General features: G+C 39.4%; 1 protein-coding gene across 3 annotated transcripts in view; it reads right to left on the reverse strand.

The window, feature by feature from the left end:
• FRMPD1 (FERM and PDZ domain containing 1) overlaps positions 1–17,948 on the reverse strand; it is a 107,592-nt gene that overhangs the window by 26,546 nt on the left and 63,098 nt on the right. For all 3 annotated transcript variants that reach the window (XM_069576139.1, XM_069576140.1, XM_069576141.1), the window contains 3 exons: positions 5,202–5,359; positions 4,280–4,382; positions 955–1,000 (listed from right to left, as the gene is read on the reverse strand). In XM_069576139.1, the coding sequence (XP_069432240.1) occupies positions 955–1,000; positions 4,280–4,382; positions 5,202–5,359 (307 nt within the window). The remainder of the gene's footprint in view (positions 1–954; positions 1,001–4,279; positions 4,383–5,201; positions 5,360–17,948) is intronic.

Here is a 17,948-nt window from a genome sequence, read left to right on the forward strand (position 1 = left end):
CTGAGCACAGCTCAACTGTATATAATAAGTTCTAAGAAATAGAGCTCTAAATTTTAATTATTTTCTAGCTAGTCTATAATGATAATTTTTAATTTTCCATTTGATTCCGTCTTTACTTAGGAAATTGCATTTTTATTCCAAATGACTAGGTGGTGTTAAGTGTTTGATAGTTATCAATTTGTGCTTTATTGTATTCTAGAGAAGACACTTATACAGTTGCTTATTTGAGAAATTTAGCTTTTGGGTAGCCTGATATGGGATCAATTAGATTGGATTATTAAATGCATTATTAAAATTCTCTATGCCCCTATTTATATTTTTTTGTCTATTAGTGACCAAGGGCTAAGAAGTTTGTACTAAAGTCTCTCAGAATGAGAATTTTCTGTCAACTTTTCCTCCTTGGTAATTTTCTCTTACAATTCGATTATGTACTTTTCCCTCTACCACATACAAAAGGCTCCTAAATGTGTGGTGGTTTAGGATGGCTGTTGCTTCCCTGTGCATCATCTGTGCCTTGTTCTGTGCCTTGCCTTGTGGCTGACAAAACACGTTCACACCCAACACCTCACTGGGTCCTCATAACACCCATTAGATAGATAAGGCAGTTACTGTCCCCATCTCTGTTTCACAAAATTCAAAACTGAAACTACGGGGCCTCTCCACAGTGATGCCACTCAGACTCGTCTTGAAACTCTGAGCTTGGTACCCTTGTCGCCTGCATAATCCCAGGTCTGTCTCCTTTGCTAGCCCATGAGTTCTCGAAGCCTGGGCACACATACGAGTTCTCCACAATATGAGCACATATGTGGTCTTCAAGCAACACTGACTGCCTGACAGCTTCTCTGATGCCCTTTGCCTTCCCTGTTTATTCTCTGAGGGATATTCTGCTGGTGGTACAGGGTCTTGGGGCCAAGAAGAGCGCAACTAACACACAAGACATAGAAAGAGCTTTACCGATGTGCAGCGAACGACCGTTATTGAAAGAGAATCTTCAGCTTCCCTGAAAAAAAAAAGAATAAACAAAAAAGGCGTTATCATCCTGGGTGATACATGACAGTGCATGTGTGGGGTTGGGGGCATCAAAGACACTGGTAGAATGACAAAGCAGCTTCTCTTGCCTCAGCAAAATTGAGAAGGACATTGAGAAAGCAGTGATCTGTGAAAGAACTTAAGTTGTCCCAAATGCCACTGTGACCTTAAGAAAGTCTTCAGATACTTATCTCTACCATCTTGTCCATACCTACAGCCACTAAATGAAGTCACGTAGCCTTCATTTAGTCTATACGATGGAAGACTCATCTAGTTGCTATGACCACTAGGTAGGTTTATGTCCAAAATATTTTTGAAGAGAAAACAGCAATAACACAGATAACTTAGGTTGCTATTTCAGAAAACTTGGCTAAATATCCATGAAACAGAATAAAAGAATGTGGATAACACTTATCAGATTAAAGCCAATCAGTTTTTGGCATTTAAGAAAACAAAGTATAATGAGCACAATCCTATAATCAAATAGTAGACATTTTTGTTTTGTTATAATCTCTTAGGTTCCAAAGGTGATCAAATCAACTAGATAAGCACCAAACTTCAACTTTTTTGAGGACAGAACTGAAAAACTGATTCATGTTTTCCTTTTCCTTTGCCATTGCTACATAGAATAGCAGCTTGCAAAACACTTTCGATTTCTTGCAAGATGAACATCGAGGCCTATTTCTGCCTGTGTGTTACTGCCTCAAACAGATAAACTCAACCCAAGGTTTTTAAGGGTCTGGAGACTGCCTCTTACCCATTTAATGTAAGAACAGGTCTTTCCCAAGAGAATTCACAGGAAACCAACGCCCAAGAGCTCTCAGAAGGAGAGTTTGGCCTCATAGATAACTGGAGGAATTAGAGATTTTGCTGGCTTTTTATTTGCTTGGTTGTTTTCCTTTTGTAAATGACACCAACACTGGGAACTATGCTACAAAAGTAAACAGTCCCGGGATTCCCACACAAGGCATGTAGCCGAGAGTGCAGGGGCAAGCCAACATTAGGTCACATCCCTGCTCAGCAGTCTTTGGTGGCTCCTCCTGCCAGAAGGAGAATAACTTGCTGTGTCAGCACCAAGACCCTCCATCATCCTCTGGACCTCACTTGTCAGAACTTTGTCTAGGCATCCGGGGCCTTAGACAAACTGAATGACTCAGCACCCCCAACTCCCCAGCCAGTGGCTCCTCCTGATCACTTTACTTGGTCTGCCCTTCACCTCCATCTTTGAGGCACAAATTCTGCCCAGCATTTAAGGTAGAATTTGGCCAGCTGAAATACTTCTGGACTCTTCTATATTTTGCCAAACCACAACTTCCTCACAAGCTAGAGGAATCTCCAGCATTTATGACCCCTTTCCCCTGTTTCGTTCTCTTTTTTTAATTAATTAATTAACTTGTTTATTATTTCTGGCTATGCTGGATCTTCATTGCTGCCCACGGGCTTTCTCCAGTTGCGGCGTGAGAGGAACACTCTGAGCCACACTGCGTGGGCTTCTCATTGCAGTGGCTTCTCTTGCTGCTGAGCACGGGCTCTAGGCACACAGGCTTCAGTAGCTGTGGCACAAAGGATCTAGTGCGCAGGCTCAGAGTGGGCTTAGTCACTCTGTGACACATGGGATCTTCCCTGATCAGGGATCAAATTCAAGTCCCCTACATTGCAAGGCAGATTTTCAACCACTGGACCACCGGGGAAGTCCTCCCCTGCTTCTCCAGATACACTGTCTGCCCTCCATCTCAGTGGGGTTTCCGTGACTCGTATCTGCACTATGAGCCTAAGGATCGGGGAGTGGAGTCCCTTCCCCCACAGGGCTCCTTGCCCAGTGAATCGACCTGAGTTCAATGTCACCTAAACACCCACATTCTGGTCTACTGTTTTAGATTGTGAATACTTTTCATTTATTAGTCAGATTTCGATCTAACTTGGCAGAGATATTAGTGGCACTGAAAATGTAAAACCAATTTGCTGGAATTGAGAAATTCTTTGAGAAAATCACCCAATAACTGGGAAAGCAAACTTCACAATTTCCATAACCATCTTTCATTTTTAAAACAGAAATCATCAAATCCTTTTCCTGGCTGCCCCACCCACTCACCTTAGCCTGGCAATCCTATTTTCTATACTTCAGCGGAACCTCTGTAAATCTTACACTGCGTGTGTGTTTCTCCACAGTGAGACTGTGGGCTTCCTGAGGGTAGAGACTGCATCTGCATTTCCATTTTCTTTCTCTGACTTTGCTGTTAGTGCCTGTTACTCAGTGTGTGCTGCACACGACAGGCCTCAGAAAGGAAAACCACCACTCACCAAAAGGCACAGTCAAGTATAAACTTGAAGTATCTTCAAGGTGGCTTTGCTCTATTTCTCATTTCCCTTTATTTATATTAAATAAAGTCATTCAAACAGAGTTGTGTGGAAGTTTTTAAAGACAAAGCCTGCATCGACCTATAGAATGTCTGTCAGGCCTCCTCACTCCTGTCACTGATTTCCTCTGTCTTAAAACAAGGGTCACCAGCTGCCAGTGCCAACCACACTCACTTGTTTCATTGAGCACCTGCTGTATGCCTGGTCTCAAGGTGATCACAGTCAAGGCAGAAAGTGAGGCATTCACAGAAATCACATGACACCAGGTAGACGGTAGTGGGTGCTGTATCAATGGAACTACATATATATCAAGCAGGCTACACCAAAAAGGTTTAGGAAGAGAATTCAAAGTGTTAAAGAACAACAAGTAGATTTAGTATCGATTTAGTCCAGTCTTTGCCATATGTTACAACAGCCCTACACATCCATAAGGGATAAAAGTGTTAGTTGCTTAGTCATGTCCGACTGTTTGTGACCCCACAGACTGTAGCCCACATGGAAGCTCCTCTGTCCATGGAATTCTCCAGGCAAGAATATTGTAGTGGGGAGTCATTTCCTTCTTCAGGGAGTCTTTAACAACGCTATACTGTACATCTTTAAGGGGTAGGGCCTATGTATCATTCATAATTACATTCCCCGCAGCACCTAGCATAGTGTTTTGGGCATTGCAGGGGGCTGATGAATATAGGACCCATGCCTCCTAATCTCATTTATAGGCAGGTGAAAAGGAGCAGAGAGGAACCGAGATGGAATTCTAAAACGAGGCTATTGTCGCTGCTTTAAAGGAGCCTGGACCTTAAATCACAGAGGATCAGCTATGCCCTTTCTGTCACTCATTCTTGCTCTGTAATAATCTGTGCAACTGTATGGATGATGGAAGCCAACTCAGTACCTCAGAATATTGACTGCTCGTTCACAGGAAAGGTCTTCAGCAGGCTCATCATTCATCTGGAGGATCTGGTCACCAGGGAAAAGTTTACCGTGAGCAGAGCCCCCTGTTGGAGAGAAAAGAAATACATGGTGCTCATGCCAGGAGGGCCCAGACCCAATGTGTCACAGCCACAGCCTGATCCAGTCTCCGGGGCACCAGCTCATCCCCACCCCTAGCCAGACTTGGGCTCACATGGATCTCAGTTTCCCTGTTTACAAATCTTGGATAATATACCTACAATCCATCACCTTCAAGGGATATTAGGAGACTGTCCAAGGAAAGAGGACTAGCAGAAGAAAGTCAACAGAGCCAGCCAACAAATCTACTACATTCATTTCTAAAGAAATCTGGGGTGTATGTGTGTGTGAATTCAGATTAATAGATTTTAACTGGTCCCAGATCTCACATCAGTACATAACTGAAGAATTAAAACAAACACTAGACATTCCCAGCCTGCTCCTCTTCCCCTGATACAGCCTATATTTTACAGAGACTCAAGTGAAAACAAATCAATAATTTCTATTACTGTCTGACGAGAAATTCTTCCCAGCTCAGAGCATGCAGGGTTCAGAAAGGAGGGCCTGTTGATCCCAAAACTGTCACTGTTCCTGAGACTGGCCAGGGGGCCATGGATGGGCAAAGCCTCAGCTGAGGCCAGTGGGCCTGCAAGGCAGATCAGCAAGTACACAGGGGCCCCCCTTCTCTGTACCATAGGAAGGTGCAAAGCCCCAGACAGAATTAGGCCAAAATTAGATGTGCCCTTTCTAACTTCCTGGGGTAGCATTTTCTGCATTATGTTATAGCACAGTGATATGGGAAGAGAGCCAGGGATAATCCCCCACAAGAAGCCCAAGTCCTTTCTTGTTTCCCAGTCAGCCCCTACCTGCTGTGACGGACACCACTGTGAGGGGAAGGCTCTCGGAGATGTGAAATCCATAGTCCTGGAGGAGGGTGTCTTTGTCTATTTTTACTGTGTGTTTCACAGGGATGATGGTCTGGGTTGGGATCCCGGGGGGCCCATCAGCTGTGGCAACTTTAGCCCTGCAAGAGAAGCAGCATGTAGAAGAGACAGCAATGGGAGTCTAGTGGGTGGCACAAACCAGGTCAGCCCCAAACAGCCTGGAGAAGGAAGATGGAGAGCTGAGTGGACACTAACTCTCCTCTCGAGAGAGAGAAGACACAAACACCAGCAAATAAAACAGCAGGACACAGCACCATGCTCTGAAAGACAAGTCACAAAGTGCTGTGAGTGTGCAAAGAAGAGGTGGAGCAGTTTTAACTTTGTGGGGCTAGGGGAGAAGGAATCAGGCAAGTATTTGCTACCTGGAAGAGATGGCATCTGAGAGATTTCGAGGGTATATCTACCCAGCCCAAATCCTGGCACAAAGAAGATATTCAGTAACTGCTGCTGAGTGGACGAATGCATGGATGCATGGATGGATAGACTGATGGATCCATGGATGGATGGATGGATGGACAGACAGACAGGCAACCGAGGCAGGGAGCACTGCTTCAGCAGAGGTACAAAAGAGGAAAAACATGGATCGTGAGTAGCAGCAAGCAGTTGCTCAGTTTGGATGTCTGATGATGACTAATTTTTATAGGCGAATTGTTTCTTTGGTGATTTTTTTCTTTTTTTGCTTTATGATGAATGCTGCTTCCCCTTCAGCTTTGTTAATCTATGAGGATTCCAATCTATAATCCCAGAGAGCACAGACTCCCTCTATTTTAATTGTTAAAAATGTGTGTTTTCAGTATATCTAAAAGCAGATAAGTTGAAAGTTGTATCTTCTACCTCTCAATACCACAAAGTGAATTTACGAGCTATTTTTCGTTTGTGGCAAATGGCTTTTGTCTTTCTAAGGGTCAGTGGTTCTTTCTGAGGAAGGTCATATAGTGAGAGATAAGGTGTTTATTGTCATTATACACAACAGAAATGTGGAGGAGCAACAGCTTCCTTGGGGTTCTGCAGTTAAGGTTTTCCATTTATTCTCATCCATTTACCAAATACTGTCAGGAACTCTTCCTAATGCAATAGGACCTCACTTATCTGAAAATCACCTCTCTGTCATTTATAATAATCTCAAGTTTCAACAAGGAGCAGGAAATATATTTTTAAAAACTGCCTCAAAGAACCAACATGCATGTGACAAGTCCAAGCACAAAGCCATATTATGCACATTATCCAGAAAGGAGTTCCCTTAGGAACAAAGAAAGGATTTCTCCTAGGCAAGCACATGGGTAGTACTGAGAAGTATTAGAAGCCAGACCTAACAGGAGAGAAGAGACAGAAAACTCTGATAATTTATACTGACCAAAACCATAGGTATTCCTGATTAAAAGAAAAAAACTTTAAAGCTTCGAAAGGGCCTCTCTAAATAAAATAAATAATATAGTACACTGAAAAACAAAAATCAACATTTGTGTGCCTTTGAAAAAGCAACAGGAAGGACACCCTAGACACTACTCCTATTTAAGTGGCAGGAGAAATGCCTGGAATAGTTATTGGAGAAGGAAAAATGATAAGAGGAATAATAAACATACCTTTTTTTTTTCTCAAACAAATTACGATCTACACTGAGAAAATGATCCACAAAAAGAATTGCTAGTACTTAAAAAATAAGTTCAGTGGAGTTGCCGGATAAATACATAAAACACAGCCACAAAAACCATCCTACAACCCATTAAAGACAGAATAGCTGAATGTGTACCAGGAGCTAGGTTTTCTTAAAAAGTTGACATAATAACAGAAGACACAGTAATACTGATGCTGGATTCCTGGTTGGGAAGATTACAGAGTCAACAATGAACATAAATACTGAATGAAAATATAAACTTGATGGAACACTGGTTCAAAAGCCTTCCAGATTAAAAAAAAAAAAAAGAACTAATAAATTGATGACAGTAAGAGGAGCAGTAACAACAATAACAATAATCACTTGCAACATCCATTGAGCACTAACTATGTACCAGGCAGTGAGCTAATTTATTTTCATGCTCCTATCAGAGGGCAGCAATGATCAAAACTACATGGCCTGGTCTTTACCAATGAAAGTGAATAGAAATTCCAGAAAGTCTTTTAAAATATTATGTGGCTAGCCAGAAATAATTCAACATGGTAAAAAAATCACCACACTGTGGTACTAAGCAGTATATAAAGTATTAAATTTCAAAAAGGTCAAAAGAGAGAATTACAAAAACTGGAAATAAATGTGGACCCTTTGTGCCAGTTCTGGAGAAGAGACACATTTCTAAGGACTGGAGAATTAAAGATAGGCATAAGATATAAGGGGGATGGTTTGAATGTGAAATTTCAATAACCAAATCATAAATACAAGGAAATAAAAAATTGGATAACTACATAGAAAAGCACAAAGAGAAATTCAAGTGAAAGAATAGCTTTTAATTCTTACAAACAAAAATTAACTCAAAACAGATCAAAGATCTAAATATGAGAGCTAAAATTATACAACTCTTAGTAGAAAATATAAGAATAGACCTTTGTGACTTCGGTAGCATTTTAGATATGACACTAAAAGCACAAGCAACAAATGAAAACATAAATAAACTGAACTTCACAATTGAAAATTTTGTGCTTCAAAGGACACCACTGAGAAAGTGAAAAGGCAATGCCCAAAATAGGAGAAAATGTTTGCAAACCATATATCTAATGAGACTTCCCTGGGGGCTCAGACAGTAAAAGAAACTGTCTGTGATGCAGGAGACGGCTTCAATCCCTGCGTTGGGAAGATCAGCTAGAGAAGGGACTGACTATCCACTCCAGTATTCTTGCCTGGAGAATTCCATGGGAAGCCTAGCAGGCTACAGTCCATGGGGTTGCAAAGAGTCAGATAAGGACCTAGTATCTAGAATATATAAAGAATTTTTATAATACAGTTAAACAAAAAAGACAACCCAAATAAAAATTGGGTGAAGGATTTGAATAGACATTTCACCAAAGAAAATATACAGTCAGTAAGGACATGAAAAGATTATTAGCAGTTATGGAAATACAAATCAAAACTACAGTGACATACCACTTCATACCCACTAGAATGGCTATAATCAAAAAGATAGATCAAGTGCTGACTAAGATGTGGAGAAAAACAAAACCCTCATATAGTCTTGCAATTCCTTAACAGACTAAACACTGAATGACCCAGCAATTCCACTCCTAGGCATACATCCAAGAAAACTGAAAAGCATATGTCCACACAAAGTTTGCACGCAAGTGTTTGTAACAACATTACTTATAATAGCTCCAAAGTGGAACCAATCCAAGTGTACCTCAACTAATGACAAAAACAATATTCTATAGCAGAGTATTGTTCAGAAATACAAAGGAATGAAATACTGATATGTACTATAACATGGATAAACCTTGAACACATCATACGAAATGAAAGAAGTCAGTCACAAAAGACCACATACTGTATGATTCCATTCATGTGCTATGCCCAGACTAGATAAATCTATAGAGACAGAAAGTAGATTAGTGATAGCTTAGGGCTGGGGAAGGAGGGTTTAGAAAGGAAATAGAGAGTGACTGCTAATACATTCAGATTTTCTTGCGGGGGTGATGAAATTTTCCAAAATTTATTGTGGTGGTGGTCTTACATCCCTGTGAAAACACTAAAAATCAGTGAGTTGTACATTTTAAGTGAGTGAATTGCATGGTATGCAATGTATAGATGGAGCTGTTGGAAATAAGTAAATCAACTTATAAAATCCTGGAGGGAAAAAGCTTACAATAAAAATATATGCAGAATGGACATAAAAACATGCAGTAAATACCCAGACTTCACATCCTCAAAGCAAGTGAGTGGAAAACTCACACATGAAGAAATAAAGCTGGTAAATAACAGAAAATGCACAACTCTGGTGATCAAAGAAGAACAACTGAATGGACTACAGAGAACTATTACGTGTCACTAAAGCACTACATAGGAATTAAAATAATAAAGTCCAACATGCGTGGGCCCTGGGATTTAAGGGTGACCATATAAATTGGCTGCTTACTCTCTTTGGAAAGTCATCAAGGAAATTATATATGAATTTAAAATTTGATCATTTTCTTTGACCTTCTGTTACCATGTTGAATAACATTCCTCAAAGTAACATGCATGCCCCCAAAATAAAAAACACTGTTTGCACTAGACTATGAGTTCCTAGAAGACAAACATTCCCTTGTATCATAAAGCCCTAGAACAGAGTATGAGCTCAAAACACCCTGGCAATTGTGTATTCAAAAATATTTACCATAGCTTTATTTATAATAGTTGAAAAAATTGAAACCACCAACAGAGAATGGATAAATCAAGCATAGGAAGGAATTGCCCCAAGACTCTACAACAATGAAGGGCCACAAGCCTGTGAAACTTAGACATACATGGAAATATAGCTTAGAAAATACTCTTCTAAACTGCCCCAACCCCCTTGTGTGGATTATTCTGCCCCTACAACTCCCCATCACCCATAGGATAAAAGTTAAACTCTTCAACCTTACCCTCTTGGTCTTTTGTCTTTAGCCAACATTCTCTACCCACTCTCCTTCCCAGGCCTTCACTCCAGCCTAACCTTTCCTGCTGCGCCAGTTTTACATCTGGGCTTCAGTTCATGCAGCTGCCTCACAGGAAACTGTGAGGCCAATCAAAATCCAGCTCAAATGCTACCTCTTCCAAAAATGCTCCTCTGATTTCCTCGCTAGACACAAGTTCACTCATCTCTGAGCCCTTCTGGCCTTGAGCACTTCAGCTGTCAGTGACAGCTATTTGATTCCATATATTATCACCCCGCATAGACTGCAAATTCTCAGAATTCAGGAACCATTATTTACCCACTATTTCTCACTATACTGAGTGAAGAACTTTGCCCATAGAAAGCATCTCTGTTTGTTAGGTGAATATATGAGCAAAATACTGAATATAGAGAGCATGATACAAAATAGTACACCTAATATGATTAGCAAAGGTGGAAATGTGTATATAGCCATTAATAAATAGCAGTAAATTCGAATATGACAGACTTCAATGTTTGTCATTTGTCCTGTAAGTTTGCTTAATTTGATATACAGCTCCACCTTTTGACTATGAGTCCTAATCAGGACCCGTCTTCTTCATATCCCAGAGCTCAATAAATGGTATCTGGAGAACAGTGGTCAGTTGCTAAAGACACACTCCTGGAAGTAATCTTTGACTTTACCCTGCTCTTACCCCAGTAATGACTTCAAAACTCTCTAAAGATATCCATTTCTCTCTGTCTCCATGACCACCATTCTATTTCAGGACCTTGTCACCTGTCCTACAGACAGATTGCTCTAAATGTCTCCTAGCTGGTCTTCCCACTTTTCATTCTTTTGTTAAAAAATATATTTATTTGGCTGTGCCAGGTCTTAGTTGCAGCATGCAGACTCGTTTAGTTGTGGCATGTCGACTTCCCTGGTGGCTCAGACGGTAAAGTGTCTGTCTACAATGCGGGAGACCTGGGTTCGATCCTTGGGTCGGGAAGATTCCCTGGAGAAGGAAATGGCAACCCACCCCAGTACTCTTGCCTGGAAAATCCCATGGATGGAGGAGCTTGGTGCAGGCTACTGTCCATGAGGTCGCAAAGAGTCGGGCACGACTGAGTGACTTCACTCTCTCATTCTCATGGGATCTAGTTCCCAGATCGGTGATCGAATCCAGGCCCCCTGAATTGCGAGCATAGAGTCTTAGCCACTGGACCACCAGGGAAGTCCCTCCCTACTTTTCATTCTTGTCTCACCTAAACAATTCTCCATCCAGCAACTAGATTGATATTATATTAATAAGTGCAATCCTGCTCATATGTCTGCCCTGATTGAATGACTTAATCCAAAAACCTTAGTATGGCTTAATACAGCCCCTGCTCACCACTGAAGCCTCTACAACCAAGCCATTCACTCTCTCAGTATTTTTGTTCTAGCCAGACAAGTTCCTTTGGAGTTCCTCAAATACACAAGGTCTTCCTTCTGCCTAGAATATCCCCCAGCCCTTGATACAGCTCGCAAAACACCCCACCATACACTTTACCTGCATAGCTCCTATTCAATCTTCTGTTTTTGGTGGAAATATCCCTCTCCCTCTGCTGAACCTGTACACAAAATCTGTACATCAATTTTTGAAACACATATCATATTTCTAATGACCAGTGTGAAGTCTCTTGTCCTTCCTAGACAATAGCTCATATAGCACAACCATGTCTTTCTTGCCCCCATGTGCTGAAATCAGTGCTAGGCATAGAGTAAGGCTTAATAAATGTTTAGAGGACAAAAGAAATAGACAAACCTTACCATGTGGTTAGAACAGAATTCATTTGGATGCTTTTCAAGCGAGTAGTCTTTATTTATCTGACTTTTCCATTTGGAAGGGTATGCTCCCCAACAATGATAGACAAACGAGGCCCCGCTGTGTTGACTAATTCCTGGACAGTGTCAGGAGCTTTGACCCAAAGTCTGGATTTGACATTTTCCCCGAAGGCCACATCTAGGCTTTTGTTTGGAAAGGGATTGCTTAAAAACAGGACGAAGCTATAGTCTCTCCTCAAAAAGAATGTTCGACAGGGAACTGAAGGAAATGATCTCTGCAGCAAAATTTCCTCCTCTGAAGAATCTTATAAATATCAAACTAAACGCCGGCAATCCAAAAGCCTCTGTCTGCTGCCTTTGTAATGGTTTTAAATCATAAATCTGAGATCATTCCTGTGGTTTTACATCGGAACAGTGTAAGACCTGGCGACACTAATAGAAATCTTATCAGATAACTGGATCCTAAGGTAGAACCGGAAAACACATGTTAAATTTATTATGAAAATAGCCTCAGGTAAACTCATTCTATGTTTTATGGGTTATAAGTTCACATTGAGCTGATCAATAACCCTGAGAAGAAAAAAAATACCAGATGGAGACAGATTAGGCTTCAAATATTCTCTGGCTTTTTATCTGCTCTCTGATAGGCTGTGAAATAAATTTGGCTCTATCTTGTAATAACAAAGAATTCACCTCTGACTTCCAACAGGATGTGGAGAAACTATTTTGAATCTATGTTTAAACACTGTATTATGTTCAGCTGGAGTGATTTTAAAAGTGAACGTCTGGTATAAACTGGATTTTTAATCTAAAGTTTATTCAAAGAAAGAAGAAATAGAAGGAGTGGCCTGTTCCAGAAAGAACTTGATCTTGTAGTCATAATCACGGGACTAGGCTTGTGGCTGTGATAGTTTCTAGAGACCACTGAATGTATATATTGTGTGTACAGTGTTACAGGGCAAAAGCTTACAGCTGAGAGGAGGAGAAAGTATGCCACTGCTACTTTAAAAAGGAGGTTCAGAAGACAAGGGTGACCCTACAGATGCAGCACAGGAACTTTCTAACCTGTTCTCTTAAAATCTTTCCCTTTTGTCCATGGTCAAATAGCAATTAAAAACTGGTACCTGAAATGGTCTTTCTACACCATTAGGAGTATTAGAAAGGTCAAAAATACCATTCCTATAACTAGTAAACAGACTATGGTTATAATGAACAAGCAAATTTAGAAGGAGGGAAAAACCAATAGCCAAGACTTCTGACACAAAGATGCCATGATGCACATTTGCACATTTGTGAATACATACGCCTGTGTGTACATATGTGTATTCATTGAACACATATGTGTGCACATTAGATTAATACTAATACACACTAATATTAAGATTAAATATAAATTGAAAGAAGTCTTTTTAAGCTTTGAAGTTTATAAAACCAAGCACCAAGAAGAAGGCGTGAAATTCATCAAACTCCTTAGATTTTTTTCAAGTCTTGATCTATAAAACCAACGTTTCTAGATTACACGTAAGAGAATTCAGTAAATCTTACACAAAATTGTTTTAATAATACAATAAAATTATTCTAAAGTTCACTTGGAAAGGCAGATAAGAATATAAAATGGCAAATGAAGAGAATAAAACTCTAGTTTAACAGACAATAAATATAAATAGTTTTAATGCAGGTGTGTGAAAGAAAGCAGTTAGATCAATTAAACAGAATAGCTAGCCTAGGAAGAGATACAAGTTTTCACCCACAGACACAGGAATTTCATATATGAAAAAGTGAGACCATAAGTCAGTGAAGAAAGGAAAGGTTACTCACAGTTAGTGGTGATGGAAACACTACTTATTTTGGAAAGAAACAAGTTGATCTTTATTTCACAGCCTATACTAAAATAAACACCAAAGTAAAAACTTAAATATAAAATATCTTAAACTATCAAATTGAAAATTAATTAATTAATTAATGGGTAAGGATTTTCTAAGCTTTGAAGCAAAGAAATCATCAAGAGATTATCATTTAACTATATAAAAATCAAAAATTGTAGGAGACAAAAAAATGGTATAATTAAGCAAAAAAGTATTCTATAACATGTCCTTCTCATCTCATTTTATCACCTCCCTAGTTATAGGAAGCGGTAAAGAAGATGACAATTTAGTACAGAGCAAAATGGTTAAAAATTAGTTTATAATATAATGTCACTATGTTATAGCTTTTATTAAGTGGCTGTATTACACTATTTTTACAGAAATTCAAAACATGTCACAGAGACTATTTGGGGGGGTTAGCTATTTCTAAAAGAGCACTGATACTGTAAATGTTATTTTTATATTGGAATGTGAAATTAAGTGGTAAAATAGCAGTCATCTTAATAATATCTGAGTAATTTTGTATTTCTGCAATTATTGGTATCACTAACCTTCCACCCTACCCAAGCATGCACACACAGACATTCAAACTGAGTGCCACTATCTGAATTTGACTAGGGATTGTTCACTCATTTAAAATTGAAGAAATCAAAGTAACTTTGAAAGTTGACACTCTTCCCCAGAAAAAAAACATTTGAAGATGCCTTATAAAGCTCTAACATTACCCAAGTTCATAAAAATTATAAATTTGTTTAATACTGTTTGGAAATGGAAATTGTTATTTTTGACTAATTTCTTCCTAGACAGTTCAATTAGTGTTGGAGATAAAATTTAACTTTATGGAAAAAAAGGCAATTATAATTAAGTAAGTACAATCAGCTGAAATGTGTAGAAGCTTTTAAAGGTCTGAAAAGATAGCAAGATTGTTAAAAGATGCATGTAAACTCATGACTGCAGATTAATTTCTGTTTCCTTTTCTCTGGACTATAAAAAACACTTCAATGTATTTTTTTCATTTCTTGATCTGGCTATCAGGAAATGCAAAGCCAATGTTAGTACTCAAATGCTTAATCCTACATCTAATTGGTTTGCAATCTATCTATAGAATTTCCAGTCTTTATTTAAAAGTTTTTATGCATTTTAAAACTGTTAATCATCAAAATTTCCATTTGGAAGAAGAAACAATGCAAAATTTAGATATATTGTAAATAAATAAAAATAAGTAATATAAACAGTGCTGCAATGAACATTGGGGTACACGTGTCTCTTTCAATTCTGGTTTCCTCGGTGTGTATGCCCAGCAGTGGGATTGCTGGGTCATACGTGGCAGATTCATGTCAATGTATGGCAAAACCAATACAGTATTGTAAAGTAAAATAATAATAATAATAAATAAATAAAAATAAATTTTTTTAAAAAATAAGTAATATAGTCCCTGACGGTGAAAGCCCTTAATCAATAAAAATTTATTGAATATCTACTACATACTATGTATGCATTCTTCTAGGGCTGAAGATACTTTTTAGACAAGGTAGTTATGGTCTTTGGTCTCAAATGTGGCAGGAGGGTTGGGGGAGAAGAGTCACATACTAAACAGGTGCGGGGTTAGGCAAAGAACAAGTAAACAAATGGATATATTGTCATAAAGTGTGGCAAGGAAGTAGGAGGAACAAGATGAAGACAGGAAACCAGGAACAGATTGTAAAGGGACTTGTAGGCTATGGCATGGTGGCAGGTAGCCACTGAATGGTTTGGGATGGGTTGGAGCCAGGAGCGAGCATGTGGGACAGGAGCAGTGTGTATTTTGAAAAGCTCACTATGGCTTCAGGGTGGAGCAGAGAAAGAGTGAGTGACTATGGCAATGCCCTCGGGGGACAGAGAGCTGGACAGAGTGGAGATGTGTTTGAGGATGAACTGACAAAAGTTGCTGATGGGGTAGATACAGAGTATGAGACAGAAGAAAATTCAGGATGACTCACAGGTCTCTTGGTTAAACAATTCTGTGGAAGGTGGTACCATTTACTCTACTCCAGGAAAACAAATTATGCTTTTCAATTCTTGACCATTTTCAATTAATCTGAAGACAGAAGAACCCAGCTTGAATCAAGGTTGCAGGATTAGAGATGAGAAACAATTTCAATAAGACTACATGTGATTTATCCTAGAAACACAGAAATAATGCCTACCATTGACACTTCCAGGAATCATTCCCTCTTTTTCTTCTCTTTCTAAAGCACTTGGAAAACAAACGTCCTACTAAATTCATGGAAAGATACTCAACATCATTAGCTATGAGGAAAATACAGATCAAAACCATAATGAGATACCACTTCACACCTACTAGGATGTTTATGATAAAAAATTGCAGATAATAAGTGTTGCCAAAGGTGTGCAGACACTGGAACCCTTATATCCTGCTGGTGGAAATGCTTTGGAAAACAGCCTGGCAGTTCCTCCAAAGGTTCAACATCAAGCTGCTATATGACCCAGCTATTCTAATCCAAGAATAAACCCAAGAGAATTGAAAATATATGTTCAAATAAAAAATGTTTATAGTAGCATTATTCACAATAGCTCCCAAGTGGAAACAACTCAAGTGTACATTAACTGATGGACAAAGAAAATATACCATATTACTTGGCAATAAAAAGGAATGCAAGCACTGTTTACAACAGCCAAGATATGGAAGCAACCTAAATGTTCATTAACAGAGGAATGCATAAAGGAGGGATAGTACATATTTACAATCGAATATTTACTCAGCCATCAAAAAGAATGAAATAATATTATTTGCAGCAATATGGATGTGGACCTTAAAATTGTCATTAGAAAAGACCCTGATGATTGGAAAGATTGAAGACAGGAGGAGAAAGGGACGACAGAGGACAAGATGGTTAGATGGCATCACGGACTCCATGGACATGAGTTTGAGCATGCTCCAGAAGACAGTGAAGGACAGTAAGGCCTGGAGTGCTGCAGTCCATAGGGTCACAGAGTCGGTCACAACTGAGCAACTGAACAACAACAAAAATTGTCACACTGAGTGAAGTAAGTTAGAGAAGTAGAAACATCATATGACATCCCTTATATGAGGAATCTAAAAAAACATGATACAAATGAACTTATTTATAAAACCAAACCATTGACAGACTTAAGAGAATGAACTTACAGTTGCAGCAGCAGTGGGGAGGGGAGGATGGAGGAACAGATAGTTAGGGAGTTTGGGATGGACAGGTACACACTGCTATATTTAAGATGGATAACTAACAGGGAACTCTACTCAACACTATGTGGCAGCCTAGGTGGGAAGGGTTGTGGGGGAGAATGGATACACGTATATGTATGGCTGAGGTGCTTTGCTATCCATCTGAAACTACTATAACACTGTTAATCCACTATACTCCAACAGAAAATAAAAAGTTTTTAAATAAAAGGAATGCACACTGATGCATATTATAACACAGATGAACCTTAAACACATTACACTAAGTGAATGAAGGCAGTCACAAAGACAACATATTGTATGATTCTAGTCACAGGAAATATCCAGAACAGACAAATCTATAGAAACAGAAAGTAGATGAGTGGTTGTCTAGAGCTGGGGGAGGGGCAAATACGGAATGACTGTTAATGGGTATGGGGTTTCTTTTGGGGGTATCGACAGTATTCTAAAATTAGATTGTGGTAGATTGTTGCAAAATTCTATATATACACTAAATATATACTGTATATATACTAAATAAATCTGTACATTTTTAAATGGGTAAATTTTATGTTATGTGAAACATATCTCAAAATAGAGGAGGAAAAAAAAACCTTCCTAGATGTTGCCTTTTATTTACACTCTGTGAGAGAAGCTAGATATTAGAGAGTTACATGGGTTACACAGGTGTTTTTCTGTAGGACTTCTCAGAGCCTTTAATGTGCCAAAACGCACTATGAATTACCAAGAGTGGGTGGGTAGGAATCAGATATAGGTTGCATCACACACACATCACACACAACTAGGTTTTGCAGAACCCACTTCAGAAAACAATGTACCTAGGAGTTTTCCCATTTATTCACCAAGCACTACCGGACTCCATGCAGTCTCCTGGAACTCAGTCTGGGCTATGAGGTGAGGCTGATACTTTCCCTGCCTTCCACTGAGCTTGTATAGAAGCTCAGAAGGAAGAAAAGGGATGTGCTCGAATATAAGCTGAACACACAGGGAGAAGCACAATGCTGCTGCTACAAACCAAATACTATGGGACCCCTAGGGAGAGATGAATTCTGGCTGTGGACTGCTGAACACTTCATGGAAGACTCAGCATTTCAGCCAGACCCTGAACTGTGAGTGGGGTCTAGACACATGGAGACGGGAGGAACGGATGGGGCACAGGAACCCAGGTCTAGGTGGTGGGAAGGGAAGTTGGGTGCTTGGGTAGGGGAACAGCGAGTA

The sequence above is a fragment of the Ovis canadensis genome, chromosome 2 (genome assembly GCF_042477335.2).
Source record: "Ovis canadensis isolate MfBH-ARS-UI-01 breed Bighorn chromosome 2, ARS-UI_OviCan_v2, whole genome shotgun sequence".
Taxonomy (NCBI): domain Eukaryota; kingdom Metazoa; phylum Chordata; class Mammalia; order Artiodactyla; family Bovidae; genus Ovis; species Ovis canadensis.